Source organism: Prinia subflava, chromosome 8 (assembly GCF_021018805.1).
Source record: "Prinia subflava isolate CZ2003 ecotype Zambia chromosome 8, Cam_Psub_1.2, whole genome shotgun sequence".
In the NCBI taxonomy this organism is placed as follows: Eukaryota; Metazoa; Chordata; class Aves; order Passeriformes; family Cisticolidae; genus Prinia; species Prinia subflava.
The window spans coordinates 1,894,346-1,910,092 of NC_086254.1; the positions used below are offsets into that span (position 1 = coordinate 1,894,346).

At 46.2% G+C, this 15,747-nt stretch overlaps 1 protein-coding gene across 9 annotated transcripts in view; it reads right to left on the reverse strand.

Annotated features, from left to right (window-relative positions):
- AUTS2 (activator of transcription and developmental regulator AUTS2) overlaps positions 1–15,747 on the reverse strand; it is a 777,204-nt gene that overhangs the window by 364,020 nt on the left and 397,437 nt on the right. The window contains exon 1 of one of the 9 annotated variants that reach the window (XM_063402380.1): positions 6,720–7,064. The exons of the other annotated variants lie outside the window; for them this stretch is intronic. Coding sequence (XP_063258450.1) covers positions 6,720–6,779 — 60 coding nt within the window. The 5' untranslated portion in view covers positions 6,780–7,064. Of the gene's footprint in view, positions 1–6,719; positions 7,065–15,747 lie in introns of those variants that run through there. 9 annotated transcript variants of the gene reach the window in all.

The following is a 15,747-nucleotide window of genomic DNA, read 5'->3' on the forward strand; positions in this document are numbered from 1 at the left end:
CTAAAGGAACTTTACAGCATCAGGGGTGTTGTAAGAAAGGCCTCAAGTAAAATCTGACACTGTTTTTTTCAGATGACATAAACTTTAAAAATCTGTGTTTGATTTGAGCTGGATGTGATCAAACCTTAGGATGGAACCTGCTGCTAGAGCTCAGTCTGCTGGACTGTCACAGGATGCCAGCTCTGGTGAGGCTGCCTGGCCTCCAGCAAAGGCTGGGATCCTAAATGCCATCCTTTCACTCTGGGTCACCAATCCACCTCCTGATGGCCCAGAGTCCATCAAAGCCCCACTCCTGGAACAGCACAGCCCCAAGACACACAGGGTGGGATTGTTGGGATGCCCTGTGCAGACTTTGATGATCCTTTGGGTACCTTCCAGTCCAGGACATTCCATGATCCTAAAAATGACCTGCTGATGGATGTGTTTAAAACAAGGAACGGAGCAGAGTCAGGCCAAGTCCTGTTCTCCAGCACAGGGAGAGCTGCCCCAGGGCCAGCACGTTCCACCCAGCACATTTCCCGAGGTCCAGGGCTGCTGAACAACAGAGCTCCGAAGCCTCTTCACCCAAATTTGTCATATTTTGCCTGATTACAGTGAAACAGCAACATGCACATTCAATCACGGGTAAAATGAGGGTGGGATGTTTTATTTAATATTTATACGCATGGCATACTGGCAAAATTACTGGCATCTGTATGTGTGTGAATGACTGTTTTGAGGAACATGTGTTGTGTGCAATGCTGTTTATTATCAGTAAATGAAGCCAAAAGCTAAGTTGAAAATGAATGCTAAATTAAAAATTATATAAAATGGAGTGAAATGATTTAATTAGCAGATTATAAGTGACACGCTTTACTATTAGAATTAGCTTGGGAGGGATTGAGGGAAGGGAGGAGGAAAAAAAAACCCTTGACTAGACACAGAAGGGTGGAAAAACATTCCTTTTCCCTCTATCTGTGGAGTTACAAACACAGTAACATATTGTCCTGGTGTTTATAATCACAGACTCTGCTGCCGTCACAGTGCTTGCTTAATGAGGCAGCCAGTTAGAAATAATGAGACTTTGAAACAAATTGTTCTCGCTTCTGAAAAGAGAAAGAGAAGGATGTGTGCCACTCATACAGTGCATTTCGAGCGCTTTGCTAACATCTCTGTACTTAACTCCTCGTACTGTACCCCTCCAGTAGAATTTATGAGTGGAGAAATGGGTTGTGGTTTCTTATAATACCAGGAAGAAAGCTCAGAACTCTACTTATTCCCAAGCTTTGCCTTTAACTTGTTGCATGACTTCATTAAAAAAGCATTGCCCCGCTAAATTAATTACCACATGTGAAACACTTTGAACATTTTTGTTTGGTCTCTACCTTCAAAACAGAATATTTCACTCCAATAACGATCTTCCATTAAAATTGTCAATATCCTTTGCCAGCAGAAATCGATGTTGCCTCTCTGAGCTCCCAGGAGAAGCTGGAGAAGGACCTGTCCCCCCCAGCACTCCAGGGGGGTGTTGGGGGGTGGGAAATGCACCCCTGCAGCCTGCACAGGGCAGCTGCACCCCCCTGGCACTGTAGGCAGGGAACCAAGGCAGGCTTGCAGATTCCTCCCCATCATTTCCCTGGACACAGGGAACCAAGGCAGGCTTGCAGATTCCTCCCCACCATTTCCCTGGACACCCCGTCTTGTCCCAGCACTCTCCTCCTCCTGCACACAGATTTTCTAACAGCATATGGAGCTCGCAGCCCGGCTCCCGTGTCCCCAGCGTGCGGGTCCCCTGGGCTGCCTGTCAAACTCCCACTCCCCTGCTCCCAGGGAACCATCCCAGCCTGCAGCACCCTCAGAATGCTCAGTGCTCAACACAGCCTGGAAAAAACCCATTACCACACACAAGGCCCTCTTTGATAAAATAATCCTGCTTAAATTCAGAACCCACAAAACCATGACACAACTTTGGTAAGCCTTCAAACTAAAAGCCTTTAAATTATTTTCACCTCCAAACACCAAACGAGCTTAAATGCAAATAGATGTACACGGGCAGCAATACTCTGATTTATTTTGGTGTAAAGCCACCAGCAGCTGCCCCTGGTGACCAGCACTGCAAGCCCCCACTGCAAACCAGCACGGAGAAGTGGCTCCAGGCTCTGACCCTGCAGAGCAGCTCAGCCCCACGGAACGCTGAGAGCTCCTGCAGCTTGTCCGTGTCTTTGCTGCGGGAGGAAGGTGCAGAACCACGGGGAGGCAGAAGGAAGCCCTGAGCAGGATGCAGGGAGCGAGGGCAGCCCTGGCAGGGAGCAGGGAGGCTGCCAGAGGGAAGCACAGCCAGCCCAAGGCTGCTCCAAGAGCAGAGCAGCTGCTGGCTGCTCACACAGCCATACGGCTGCTTCCCAGCCAACATGCTGCTCCCAGTGCTGAGCAGCAACTGCAGAAAACAACAGACGGCAAATAATAAGGGCGATATATCACGTGTAGATTAAAAAAAAACACAACAGGTTCTCCAATTGAGCATGCTTGCACCTTTCAGCTGCTTCTTGGTAGCTGTGATCCTGAGCAGGGGTTGATTTATAGGAGCTCTGGCTCTTTCTCCAAAGCTAGAAAGGCCACAGTTTGCAGCCTGCACACAAGACAATAACCATATTCCTTTCTAGGCATCTATGGGCATTGAGAAGCCTCCGATCAAGTTGCTAATTTGAAAAAAAAAAAAAAAAGAAGGAAAAAAACACCCCAAGATGGAGAGTGAACTTAATAGATGCCACTTTAGATGTGTTTGCTTATAGAAAAAAAATGCAGTCTGGAACGGGGGGGTGGGGGTAGGATTTTTTCCCTAGTCTCCCACGTACTCCTAAAATGGTCTGTGCATTGCCTGGAAGTAAATCAATACTAAGCACAGTCCGGGCGAGACTGCCATCTTACATGAAGCACTGACTGTAAAATAGACACAAAAGACACATGATACTCTCTAAGGTCCCCAGCAGCTATAATATCCATCCTTGGCAGCTCGCTTGACATTTCCTTGCCCTGCTTCCCAGTCCTCTTTCTTCTCCCTCCTCCCTCCCCTCTCCCCTCTCTCGCTAACAGCCATGCTCTGCTCTCAGGGGCTCGCCGACCGGGTGAACAGATAACAAACCTGTCAAGAAGGGTTTAGCTGGGGAATAAATCCTGCGCTCGCCAGGAAATGATGTGTACAATGGGAAAATACAAGGGATGACATGAGCCTTCCCTTCTGAGAGAGTGGCCAGGAGATGCTTAAAATGTTACAGCTCGTGCTAAATGGACATTGGGATGGCTGATTAGATCGTATCTCAGAGCTTTCAAGTGCCTCCCTTCCTCCCCACTTCTCACTGCTACTGAAGACACACAAAGAAAGCAGACAAAAGCCCATCCCTGCTTCCACTCCTTAAAACATACATATATATATATATATATTTAGAGGCTTGGCCATGAAGAAGGTGGGGTTGGCATGTGCTAAGCTTAAGGTCAAGGCTAAAATCTCTTTTAGTGGCAGGAAAGGTCACATGAAATCCACTGGGTAGTTACAATTTCCATTTATAAACGGGAAATATAAAAGCAAGAACCTTATCTTGGGGACTTAATATGTCTTGGCTTATTACTGTTTTCAAAGCGCCTTTTGCACAAATCTGATTTGCAGTGGTGCAATAAAGATTCATTATCCTTTTACACAGCAGAGTTTGCATTTCTGCTCAGGATTTAATTATGAAAAACAGAACCCATCCCATAAACAGATGCTAATCACAGTAGGAACGTACTTTCATTTGAGCACCAAGGTAGCTCAGAAAGTTTGTTCAGAAGTTTGCTGTATCAGCAGGAAGAGCTGCCAGGGAGGAGAAGAGGGAGGGAAGAAGATTGCACCCTTCTCACAGGCTGGGATCTCGGGGAGCTGCTTTTGCTGGGAACAGGAGCAGTTCCATGTGGCAGGAAGTTCCCTCTCCAGCACGCCTGAAGAAGAACCTTGTCTCCAGCTGCTTCTCGAGATCCCAGCACTGGCTGCCTCCACCCAAACCCTCAAGTTCCAGTCTTGGAGAGCTCTGGGACTCAGGGGGAATCCTTTCTTCTGCTCTCCAGTACAGCAAACTGTGCAGCTGCTGTTGAGGACTGTTCCCTACATCCAAGAACACACCACGGCTCTGACAGGGCTTTTTCAAAGCAGTGTCATCCACCACACCGGTATTTTACAGAGCTGAGGAATCTTGCAAAATGAAATTGCTGCCAGGGCACTTCCAGCCCTTGAAATCTAAGATGCCAGGTTTTACTTTTTTAAAATTTAATTAATTTTAAAATTTTACTTTTTTACCTTTTGAGATGCTGATACCACAGTGCAAGTGTGACTGCAGTGGATGGATATTACACAAATGGTGCCTGTTAAGTGCACCATGAGCAATACAGGGTAGATACTCTGGTAGACAAACTGTGAGCAAAGCAATTCCACCTGTACAGAGAATGCTATCCACATAAATAAAAATAGTTCAGTTATCACAAATAAGTCATGTAATGGTTCCTTAAAATTTAATGAGATAATCAGCAAAACATGAATTTGGGTGACTTTGCACAAACTGGTGTTTCAAGACACATTACAAGGTTAAATCCACTGTGCAGTAATCAAGTAGACAACAAATACAATTGCTTGCAATACTTGTCAGTCGATGGCAGCACCAGTTTACTTAGAGCAATAGATACAATAATATACCTATAGATAATAGATAATAATAATAGATACAATATCAAGAACCTATAATATATATATAGTATAGCAATAATTATATATCTATAATAATATATCCGGTGTATTCCAAGGGAAGCCACAGCCCAGGGTCCCCTGGTCACTGATCAGCCCTGTCTAAGCAGATAAAACCATGTGAACTACAAGGGGCTCCTTGCTATAATCAAGGCCACACTTGGACCAGAGAACTTTTCCTGTGCCTCTTCAAACTCACAGGCAACAACTCTCTTTGTGACACAACACAATGCAATAAACACTGTGTGCACCATCTTGAAGGAACAATCCCTTCACTAATGGTATTTTAATGAGGAAATGCATAGGCTAATTACTCTATCTTCCAGCTTGTCTAAAAAAAGTCCTGCACCCAAGAAATGCAGTGTTGAAGGGTATCTTTCTAGAGTTTTGCTTTCTCTGTTTGCTTTGAATTGGGGTTTTGTCCTCATTTTTGGTGGAGCAGGCAAGACTAAGCAGGAGTGCCACAGAAATGGCTCAGCTAAGAGGAAAAGATGACTGTTTAATAAGATCACATCTTTTTTTATTCTCTGTAAGTGTTTTCTTAATTTGCAACTGGTATTTTAAGGAAGAGACACATAAAGTACTTATCTATTATTAGAGGAGTTGAGCAGTATAATATAATCCTGTTTATGCCCTAATAGCAACGAGTGATGGACTGGTTTGCCACAGACACCATTTTATTACTGCAGGGCCACATGTGCTGGGAGCTGCAGTGACCTTACACTCAGAGGTTCCCATCTTATTTTCTGCTGCTAAGTGTTGCTTTTTTCCCATTTCTGGAGGGGAAGAAGGTCACTTCTCACTATTACTGTTCCATTAACTTACACTGCAGCACACCCATTCTTAATCCAATAGCACCTTACACTGGGCCTTTTAACTCAATAATGCATTATTTGCTGAAGTCTTGCCTACACTGACCAAATTAATACCTGAGGTTCTGCAATCATCAAGAGCAGAGCAGAGAAGATGTTTAGTGAGAGCAGTGAGGGCTCAGGCATTGTCACCACTCTCCTTTCCTTTCACCCTTGCAGTGGTTTACACTCAGTGATGGGTCCCCCACACGTCTGCAGATCTGCACTGGACCTGCATTCTCATTCTCAGACCAAACATGCCATTTTTCTGACTTACTGAATAATGCTGATGCCTCACAACATTTCCTAACACATACCAGAGAAAGACAAAACTGGCCTTTTAGCAATGTTGCATTTTACAAATACCACTCTTAGGTTAAGGTGTTGTTTGGAGCCAATGGGAATATGTGGGAATAGAGGGTATCCTTGCCACACGCACTGCTGGGGCTCACTGGGGTACAGCTTTTACTCTGTTGAACCCTGGCTTTGCTGACCTGAAGGAAGAGACACGGCCCTTACCCGTGACTCATTACCACTGCAGCCCCTCAGTAACACTGTCAATATGATTTTATCCAGCAACTGGTCTGGGTGCTAGAAGTGGCTGTGGTTCAACTTGTTCTGCCATTTCTAATTTATCTTCTTTAATAAATAAATAAACAAATAAGCAGAGATGTTTTATTTAAGAATCTGATTCTAGACACATCAATGCATTAACACGCATCCCTGCAGATTCAGCCTTTTCTGATTGAATTCTGGATCATTTTTACTCAGTGAATGGAACAGGAAAAGTCCAGGATGCCAAGAGAATAATATACTACAAGCTGGTGTTATGATGACATGCTTCAAATAATCCCCTGCCAAAACAAAATTTAATTATAGCCATTGTTTGTATTATTCAAACAACTATTGACAGTAAATCTATCCAGCACGACGTTTCCTCTTTGTATTCATTGCAGCCTTTAGACTGGAAAGAAAAAAACCTCACCAAACTAAGGAAAAGGAAATGTTCCACCCCCGTACTCCTTCCCTGCTATCAGGCTCCACGAGGCCACTGAAGCCCAGTTGATTTCCCAAGCCCAATTATTTTGCAGTACACAATCCTCCAGAACAGCACAGCTCACCTGGGGGCCCGGGCTGCCTAAACACGCCGCACTTAATGGAGTCCCTGAAGTTGTCTCCATTTCATCGCTTCTAACTAATAGGCTGTGATATTTTTTCCCCCGAACAGACCACAGCTCTTCCCACTGCTCTCGCCCATCCTCCACGCCAAATCCAGCTGGCTAACGAGGCATGGGGAGACCACCTCCACTGCGAACCTTCACTACCACCTACTGACCGCGGGCTGAGCGCCACAGCCGCTCACCTGCGGGCTCCTCCCGAGCTCCTCCCTCACCTGCGGGCTCCTCCCGGGCTCCTCCCGCACCTGCGGGCTCCTCCCGGGCTCCTCCCGCACCTGCGGGCTCCTCCCTCACCTGCGGGCTCCTCCTGCACCTCCTGGGGCTCCTCCCGGGCTCCTCCCTCACCTGCGGGCTCCTCCCGAGCTCCTCCCGCACCTGCGGGCTCCTCCCGGGCTCCTCCCTCACCTGCGGGCTCCTCCCGGGCTCCTCCCGCACCTGCGGGCTCCTCCCGAGCTCCTCCCTCACCTGCGGGCTCCTCCCGCACCTGCGGGCTCCTCCCGGGCTCCTCCCTCACCTGCGGGCTCCTCCCGGGCTCCTCCCGGGCTCCTCCCGCACCTGCGGGCTCCTCCCGAGCTCCTCCCTCACCTGCGGGCTCCTCCCGCACCTGCGGGCTCCTCCCGGGCTCCTCCCTCACCTGCGGGCTCCTCCCGGGCTCCTCCCGGGCTCCTCCCGCACCTGCGGGCTCCTCCCGAGCTCCTCCCGCACCTGCGGGCTCCTCCTGCACCTCCCGGGGCTCCTCCACGTCTCTTAGGGCGTCTCCTTTACCTCCTGCTCACCTGAGCACCTGGGGGCTCTCCTCCCGCACCTCCTCGGGCTCTTCCCGCACCTCCTGCTCACCTGCGCACCTGCAAAGCTCCTCCCGCACCTCCTGGGGCTCCTCCTTCCCCTCCTGCTCACCTGGGGGCTCCTCCCGCACTCTCAGCAATCCTGCTGCACCTCCCGGGTGCCCTCCCAGCTTCATCTTCCGTCAGAACAACACAAAGAGGAGCTAAAAACACAGTCCTGTGGCCAGTGCCTGCTGGCATGAATGCTACTAGATCCCTTCAAGGCTTGAGAAGTGCTCTTTCTTTATGAGTTGATTATTTTAATGATTTTGGTATAATCTGATCCAATTTTTTTTTTCTTTCAATCCCAACCTATTGTTTCGATGCATGTGCAACAGGCCAGGTCTCCAGCAACAGAAAGAAAACTGCTACTTCAGAAAAGACACTTGTGTGAATTGTTCATCAAGGCATGACCTTCTGCCTCCCTTCTTCTCCTGAATCCCATCACTCTGGGGTTTCACCTCCCTTTCAGTGCCTGTCTCAGCCAGCCAAAGTCCACTTATAAAGCACCCATTCTCGAAATAAAGACATTAATTAGAACACTCAGAGTGCCAATGTTTGCAGGTGCTGAGGTTCAAAAGTAGGAGGATTCTGAGGTGAATTTTACTGTCATATTTAGAAAGCCCCACACACCTGAGGAGTGCAGGCAGGGCTGGAGCTGAGCTGCCTTTGTCACCTGGCCCTGGAAGGCAGGTTTTACTGCTGCTGGGGCAGGGAGCAGGGACAGATCTCTTACAGGCATTCACAGAAAGCAAACCATAGTATTTGTCTTCAGGGTTGGTGGGTTTGGTTTTTTTTTTTCTTTTCTTTTGGTTTTTTTGGTTGGTTGGTTGGTTGGGGTTTGTTGGGTTTTGGGTGGGGTTTTGTTTGGGGTTTTTTGTTGTTGTTTTTCCCTCCTAAAATACTATTCTGAAGTTTTCTGGCATGTAAAGTGATGAAGCAGGGGAAAAGGTCTTCACATGCCTTCACAGGGAAGGGCTGACCCTCTGCAAGGCCCTAGGCTGGTGACAGCCCTGGGGCACAGGAGGGGACACAGCAGCTCTGGGAGGATGAAACCCTGAGGAGCCTGGTCTGCTCTCAGAGCCTGGGCAGGACTAGACACTGCCTGGGGTCCCTTCAGCCTGGATTATCCTGTGATTCCCAATCCCTACAGCAGCAGACAGGAGCTGCAGTGATGGCTCTGACAAACAGCCCCTGAGGGCAGCCCGAGGCTCCTCAGAGCAGGGGGAAGGGCTGGAGGGGCACAGAGGCCGCCAGGCACAGCCCTGGCAGGGAGGGCTTTGAGCCTGCAAATCAGCCCTGGAGGAGGAATCTCTCTGAAATGTGCAGCTCTGAGGGGAGGCAGAGGGCAGTCCCTGCTGTCCCTGCTGTCCCTGCTGTCCCTGCTGTCCGTGTTCAGGGTGCTGTGCTGCAGGACAGGCCCAGGCAGCGCCCTGAGCCCACGGGAGCAGGGACAAACCCCATCCCTGAGGAGCTCCCCCATCCCTGAGGAGCTCCCCCACCCCTGAGGAGCTCCCCCACCCCTGAGGAGCTCCCCCACCCCCGGCTGCTGCCTCTGCTCTGCTGCACCACAGCACTGCAAGACTTCCTGAGAAGCACTGAAAAAAAAAGGTAAGGAATATTTTATGGCCAGGCTGTGATGGTTTAAGGTATTTGTCATTCATTATTTTCTTATTGAATTACAGAATTATTTTTAGTAACAGTAAATAAGTACAGAGAAGTAAAAATCACACTTCTTTATGACAAGCAGAAAACCCATCCTGGGTCACTACACATCTGATCTTCTAGTAAAATTTCTAGCTTGATAATCTGTTGTGAAGAGGATGTGAAACACTTCAATTTCCTATTTAAAATCCAGCCAAAATATTTAAAATCATCAGGACTGTATCATGTGAGAGCTGTCTACACAAGATCTGAGCAAATAAACAAGGTTTTGGAAATGAAAGAACTCACACTGAAGCAAGAAAGAAAACTAAACCACCAAAGCATTAATTCAACCTAGGACAGTGGTTTCCTATGTTTTTCTCCTCAGTGAGAGACAAAATTCAGTAGAGAGAGGGATGATGCTGAGCTGGAGGTGAGGTCTCACAGCTCTCAGTACTCCCGACAACATCACTAGTGAGTGTCTTTCTACAATAAAAAATGTAATATCTCATTTTATGTAGCCTGTAAGCTGTCTAGGTACAGTAATTTTCTTTCTCAAACAGCACTGAATACAGTGGGACCTTATTTTTTCTTCAGATCTTAAAGAATACAAGTGAGGATGAGGGTGGGAAATTGGGCCCATCCCCTCCCAGCTGAGGAGGGGCTGAAGGGCAAAGGGAGCTGGCTGTGCCCCCTTCTTGCTGACTGAAGCAAAGAATCTCAGCAGATATTGGACCCATTCAGTCCATTTCAGTTGTTTGGAAAGATTTGGGCTAAAAAACCATTCTAAAACAAACCACAGCAAAACGACATTGGACAACCATTCTTTTACTTTCTTTTTTAAACTTCCTTATGTTGGTGTGGGACAACTTTCTACCATCCTCAGAAGACTTTCAAATATCTGTTGGAAAAGAGGACCAGGCCCATCATTTTTGTAACAAGAATATAAATGCTTAGTTTGTAACAATATCCAGTGTACAGCCATGGGAACACAGTAGGGAATATGAACAGAATCATAGCATCAAGGAATGGTTCTGGTTGGAAAGAACCTAAAAAATCATCCAGTGCCATGGGCAGGGACACTTTTCACTGTCCCAGGCTGCTCCAGCCCCAGTGTCCAGCCTGGCCTTGGACACTGCCAGGGATCCAGGGACAGCCACAGCTGCTCTGGGCACCCTGTGCCAGGGCCTGCCCACCCTCCCAGGGGAGAATTTCTTCCTAATCTCTAATCTAAACCTACTCTCTTTCAGTTTAAAGCCAACTGAGCTTTAGTCCAAAAATATTCCTTGTCTCCAAGCTGAAAGGCCTTGGTTATTAAGGTTTTATCTACTGCACACATAAACCTCCCATCATCGTGGCAATCTTGAAAAAATATTTGCTTAATGCCATCATAGGAGTTAAGGATGTCAGCTGTCGGCTCCACATACTGACTTTCTGAACACTGGCCATAATGACAGGAAACACTTTGGTGAAATCTGAATCTTCCAGTTACCACAGCCTGGTAAAACCAGCAGAATTCTTTAATTTCAAGGTATGGCCACGTAAGTAAATATTGGGATCTTCACAAGCTACCAATAAATTTAATTTTTAGGTGCTGAGCCTTTGTCACAAACCAGAAACCTCAGTCTTAAATCTGGTATTTTGGGCAGTTTTCTTAAAACTGAGATGTCCTGTATCACTAATCCCATCAGAAACTCTCTGCCAGACACATGGGACACACTGTGAATGCTCCAGGCTCCCCATGTAAACAACTGAGTGATCAACAATGATTTTGGAACAAAGCCTTGGCTCTCCGTGGCCCTTCAGAAGTGGGTTAGTGCCTCTCTCCTTCTGCCAGACTCTGGTAACATCACTTTTATCTGTTTGTCTTTGAGATTTTGCATTTCTAAGCTGGGGCTGATGTTGAGGGACACCTACTGCTGGGTTTCTCTGAATAACCTGTGCAGGTGAAACCCCTGGGTGAAAGATGGAAATTCCTGTAAGCAGCAAGAGCGCTGTGGATGTGCTGGAGGGAGCACGTGCTTTTGGTTTGGTTTGGTTTGGTTTGGCTTTTTGGTGTTTTTTGGCAAGAAGCTTCTTCTGTAGCTTCTTCTAACACAACACTGCCTGCATCCATCCCACCTCCCCCAGCCAGGGTCAGTTTGCCTGAGGAAAAGGAGCTGTGCTGTCCAAGTGGGACAGGAAAACATCCAGACTGAAACCCCCCCAGCCAGAGACGTCCTCAGGGCTTGCAGTCGCTCCTAAGTTCCTGTACTTTGTTACTTAAAGCATGACATGACAGTAAGGTTTAATCACACTTGACATTCAGCTTGAGGTACAGTAAGTACACCTAAATCACTGCTTTGGCCAAAAGTGGCTTTGATGTTCCCACGGGAGACAGTTATTGTTGCCTTCAAAGGTTAAACCCTGCCTAACTCCAGAGGTGGAGTGACAGCAGCTCAGGGATGAGGCGGGAAAGCCTCCCCAGTGATCACCTACATGAACAGAATTTCTTCCACCCAACTTATCATGACTGTAATAGTAACTTGCAAATATATCCTCTATTTGAAAAGATTTCCTGGAGAAGGGAGAGCTTTCCTGCTTTGCAGACACCAGTGTTGCTGTGTTTTTGCAGAGCACATATTAAAATGCATTAAGACATAACTAGGGTCTCCATGTTATGCTGCTATTCTTAAGCTGTTATGTTACTAAGCCACATTGGCATTTTTCAACTTTCCTTTGATGTTCTCTCTATTATCTTTTTATAGCATAATCACACATTTTGGTATGTCGAAGATCAAAGGGAAGCTGGAGCTTCTAAGGCTAAGCCTGGATATGGGGCCTGTAACTAACTGAATTCATTATATTTAATAATGTTCTCTAAGGAATGGCAGGGTAAAGTCATATGAAATAATAAACATGAAGGTAAATACTGAAAAACTACTGGAGTGAGTTTAATGACAGTTTTGTTTTATGCTTAAGTTCCTGCACCAGCCCTGTCACCCTGCTCTACAGGAGTGATGAGACTCACTGACACTCAGGCCCTGACACCTGGCTGTGACAGCTCTTAATACTCCAAATTCTTCACTTTAACAGCTCTTTCACCTAAAATTAAAACATCTTTAATAGACTGCAATACTCTTACAGAGATTGTTTTGAACAAATGTTCTGCACTTGATAAACAAATTGAGGCACTTAAAATATTCTCAAAGTAGACAGGTGTAAATAAGAAAACAGGTCTTTATAAAGAACTTAATTCCTTTAGGCGCCCTGAAACTCCTATGTCAAAAATACTCATCTTCTGGCAGGCTTGGTAAGATTAAAATTAGTTCTAGTTGGCGTCACCAGAAAGCTGTAACACACAGCTGAATGACAGTCAAAAAGGTGTAAAATTCTCTTCTATTTTAGAGAGGACAAAGAAATGCATTCTAACTTGGTCCTTGTAGCTGAATTCTTACTGATGAGTGAAAGTGCAACCAGATCAATTACCCAAGCTTTCAGCAAACAGCCCTGAACTGCACAGCCACGTGTCATCAAGGGCTTGCTTTTCACACTTACAACCTGGAAGTTAATCTGAATAAACTTGTGAAGTGTGTTAATTGAACAGTGCTACAAACCCCTGTGCAGACACAGCTGCTGAGGACAGCAGCCTTGCTCTGGCTGGAGATTTCCCGGGGTGTGACCCAAGCAGGAGGAGGAGTTCCTCACTCCTGAAGAGCAGTGACCAGCTTGACACAAGTGCTCTCAGTGGCCCGTTCCCAGGGAAATGGAACAGGTCGGAGTTAATCACCTCCACAGCAGCCTAAGGGAACTTGTCTCACTCCCACAGCGGGGCTGGAAGCTGTGCTGCCAAATGTTTCTGTTCAGCAATAGGGCCAAGAGAGGGAGGGCTGGGAGAAGCAGCTCTCCCAGGGCCTGTCAAAAAGTAAGAAATATAAAGAAATTAAAAAGTGGCTGTCCCCTGTTTCTGCAGGTTCTTGGACTATAGCACCAATGGAATTATCATCATGGGGAGACACAAGACATGAAAATGGGGCAGAAATGGTTTCTCTTGAACCTGAAACAACCTGGAATGGCTTCATGGGTGGCAACTGCCAGCTGGGAATGGGGAATTTCTTAAATGATCCCAGCTGCACTGCAAGACAGTACCTGACTAATGTGAAACTATTTAGGATGTAAACACAGCTGAATTAACACTCTTCCAAACTTAAGTAAGGGTCCATCAAGGAGCTTAATGTGGCTTTGCCAGCACACTTCTGTGTAAGTCACACCTCAGTGTAACTTCCCAGGAGTCTTCTTACAGCCCAGCCCTAACCTGAAAATAACTCTGCCCTTTCTCCACTGGCATTTCACGGATCAGGAATCACCTTCACACTGCTCAGGCAACTCCTGCACCTGCAGTAAGAGGACAAACAGGGCTCTGCTTGACAGAGGCACCCATGTCATGGGCAGCAGGAGCTGCAGACCACACTGGATTGGAGCACTGGGAAATCCAGGTGGAACTCAGCCAGGACCAAGGGGATAACCACTGGATACTAAACTCTAACAACCAAAAACCATCAGGCAACCCAGTGCAATCAGCATCTGAGAGATGTCACTTGCAGAAAGTGGCTTGTGCTGATCTCTCCCTGTGTGGAACTGAAATTCTTGGTAATTATTGGAGGATTAAAAGCTCCTGAAACTTTGGTACCATTCTGTAAGCCTGAATTTTCTTCTGAAGCCCCATAACCAATTATAAAGACTATACTCACCTAGCTTTTAGAAACTGCAGCTTAATGGGAGAGGCAAAAAGAAGTTTGCTTTTTCTTTTATTACACCAATTACACAAGATCCATCCATATCTCACGTGGATATGACACATGCAACTTTCTCCTTGAGTTTTCTTGAGAAAGCCCTTGAGTGCCTTCTAATACCCCAACACACTGCACACACTTGGTCCTGTGTCAAAACTTTTAAGATTCAGTGTTTAAATCCACACAGAATAAGCAGGAAATCAGCTTAATATCCCCAAGGGTGAAACTCCTCTCACCCAGGGCTGCTCTGGCTTGGACACAAAGCCATTGGGTGCCCAGGTAGGAGACCACACGCTCTGAGGGGTGGAGTTGGCCATTCCCAATCCTGTCCCAAGTGTTGGGATGCTCAGAAAACACGAGAAACTGAGGGTTCAGACCTGCCTGGCACTGATGCCAAACATCCCAACCCCTTCTCCCAGCTTCCCTGTTTATTAGAATCCAACCAGGGGATCCAGGGAGTTTATTTTTAGAGTGTTGTTCAATTAATCTTGGTTTTCTTGATAGACAACAGAGAACTAGTCTTGCAGCTCTGCATTAAGCATGCTCATTTTTTATCTCTATTTATTGTACAATAATTTAACTTTATTGAAGTGAGGCTTTAAGTCCCCAAGGCAGATTGAAGTGCTGAGCCTGGGTATTCCAGTGCAACAACAGCCCTTGTGCCTGTATTAGTGCCAAACTTCCCTGAAACTCTAACTTTTCACATAGCAGCTCTTTTTCAGTGTGTAAAATTTCAGTATTTAAAGTCATATTTTTTTAAACATTCAAAACATACACAATTTTCCACAGAATACCCGTTTCTCTTTAAATAGTCACTGTTCTTTGAATGATTTCTCATCATTGTTATTTGTTTTATGAAAAGGATTCCCAAACAATTCTCTCTGTGTGATAAAATCTACTTGATGAGACTGACAGCTGGTATGAAGTAGGGAATATTCTAAACTGCCATTCCACTTCATCTGTGATCCAGTCAAGAGACAGAATTTAATTAATTATTTTCTATCCAGAAAGAAATATATATAACCCTAAACATTTGTAAAACCCAAATGCAAATGGCTGTCTATGAAGATCATGAGCTCAATACTAAAATTAGTATTTCTCCAAAAAGCAGCAGTGTAAAATCTGGCCTTCTCTGAAGATTTTAAACTCTCCATGCTGGATGTGGAAAAATAAAATGTTATTCTAAGGCTTTGAGAAAGAAGTAGACTTCCCTTCCTCAAAGGGAACTTGGATTTTAACAGGTTTTGAAAAGTACTGCAAAACACTAAAAGTTGCCTGTGTTCTTGGCAGCACAGCCTGTCTTAAGGACGTGGAGTAGGAAATCATAATAAAGGGCAATACAACTTCTGCTGTGCACAGGGCTTTTAGGATGGTTTTAAAAAAGACTTTGTGTGACACGTTCAGACCGAGGCAGCCCCACAGCGAGGCCTGGGGAGTGCCAGGGTGACACAGAGGAAAAGCTCTGTGCCCTCTCAGGAGCTCTGGCACTGCTGAAGTCTGGGGCACTCCTTGGTGCACAGGCACTGTGTAAAAGGCCATCTGGCATTTTGGGGTTATTATGCCTAAATGGAAAAAACCCCATTCTAATCAGGTAGGAATATGCCCTCCTCCAAAGTAATGGGAATTGTATTCCAGCAGAATATTGCCTTGTTTGTTCCTGTGGTAAAACACTCCTCAGGCACCTCCAAAACGTGCTGGAAATCAACCAGAGAAGAATCACAGAATCACAGA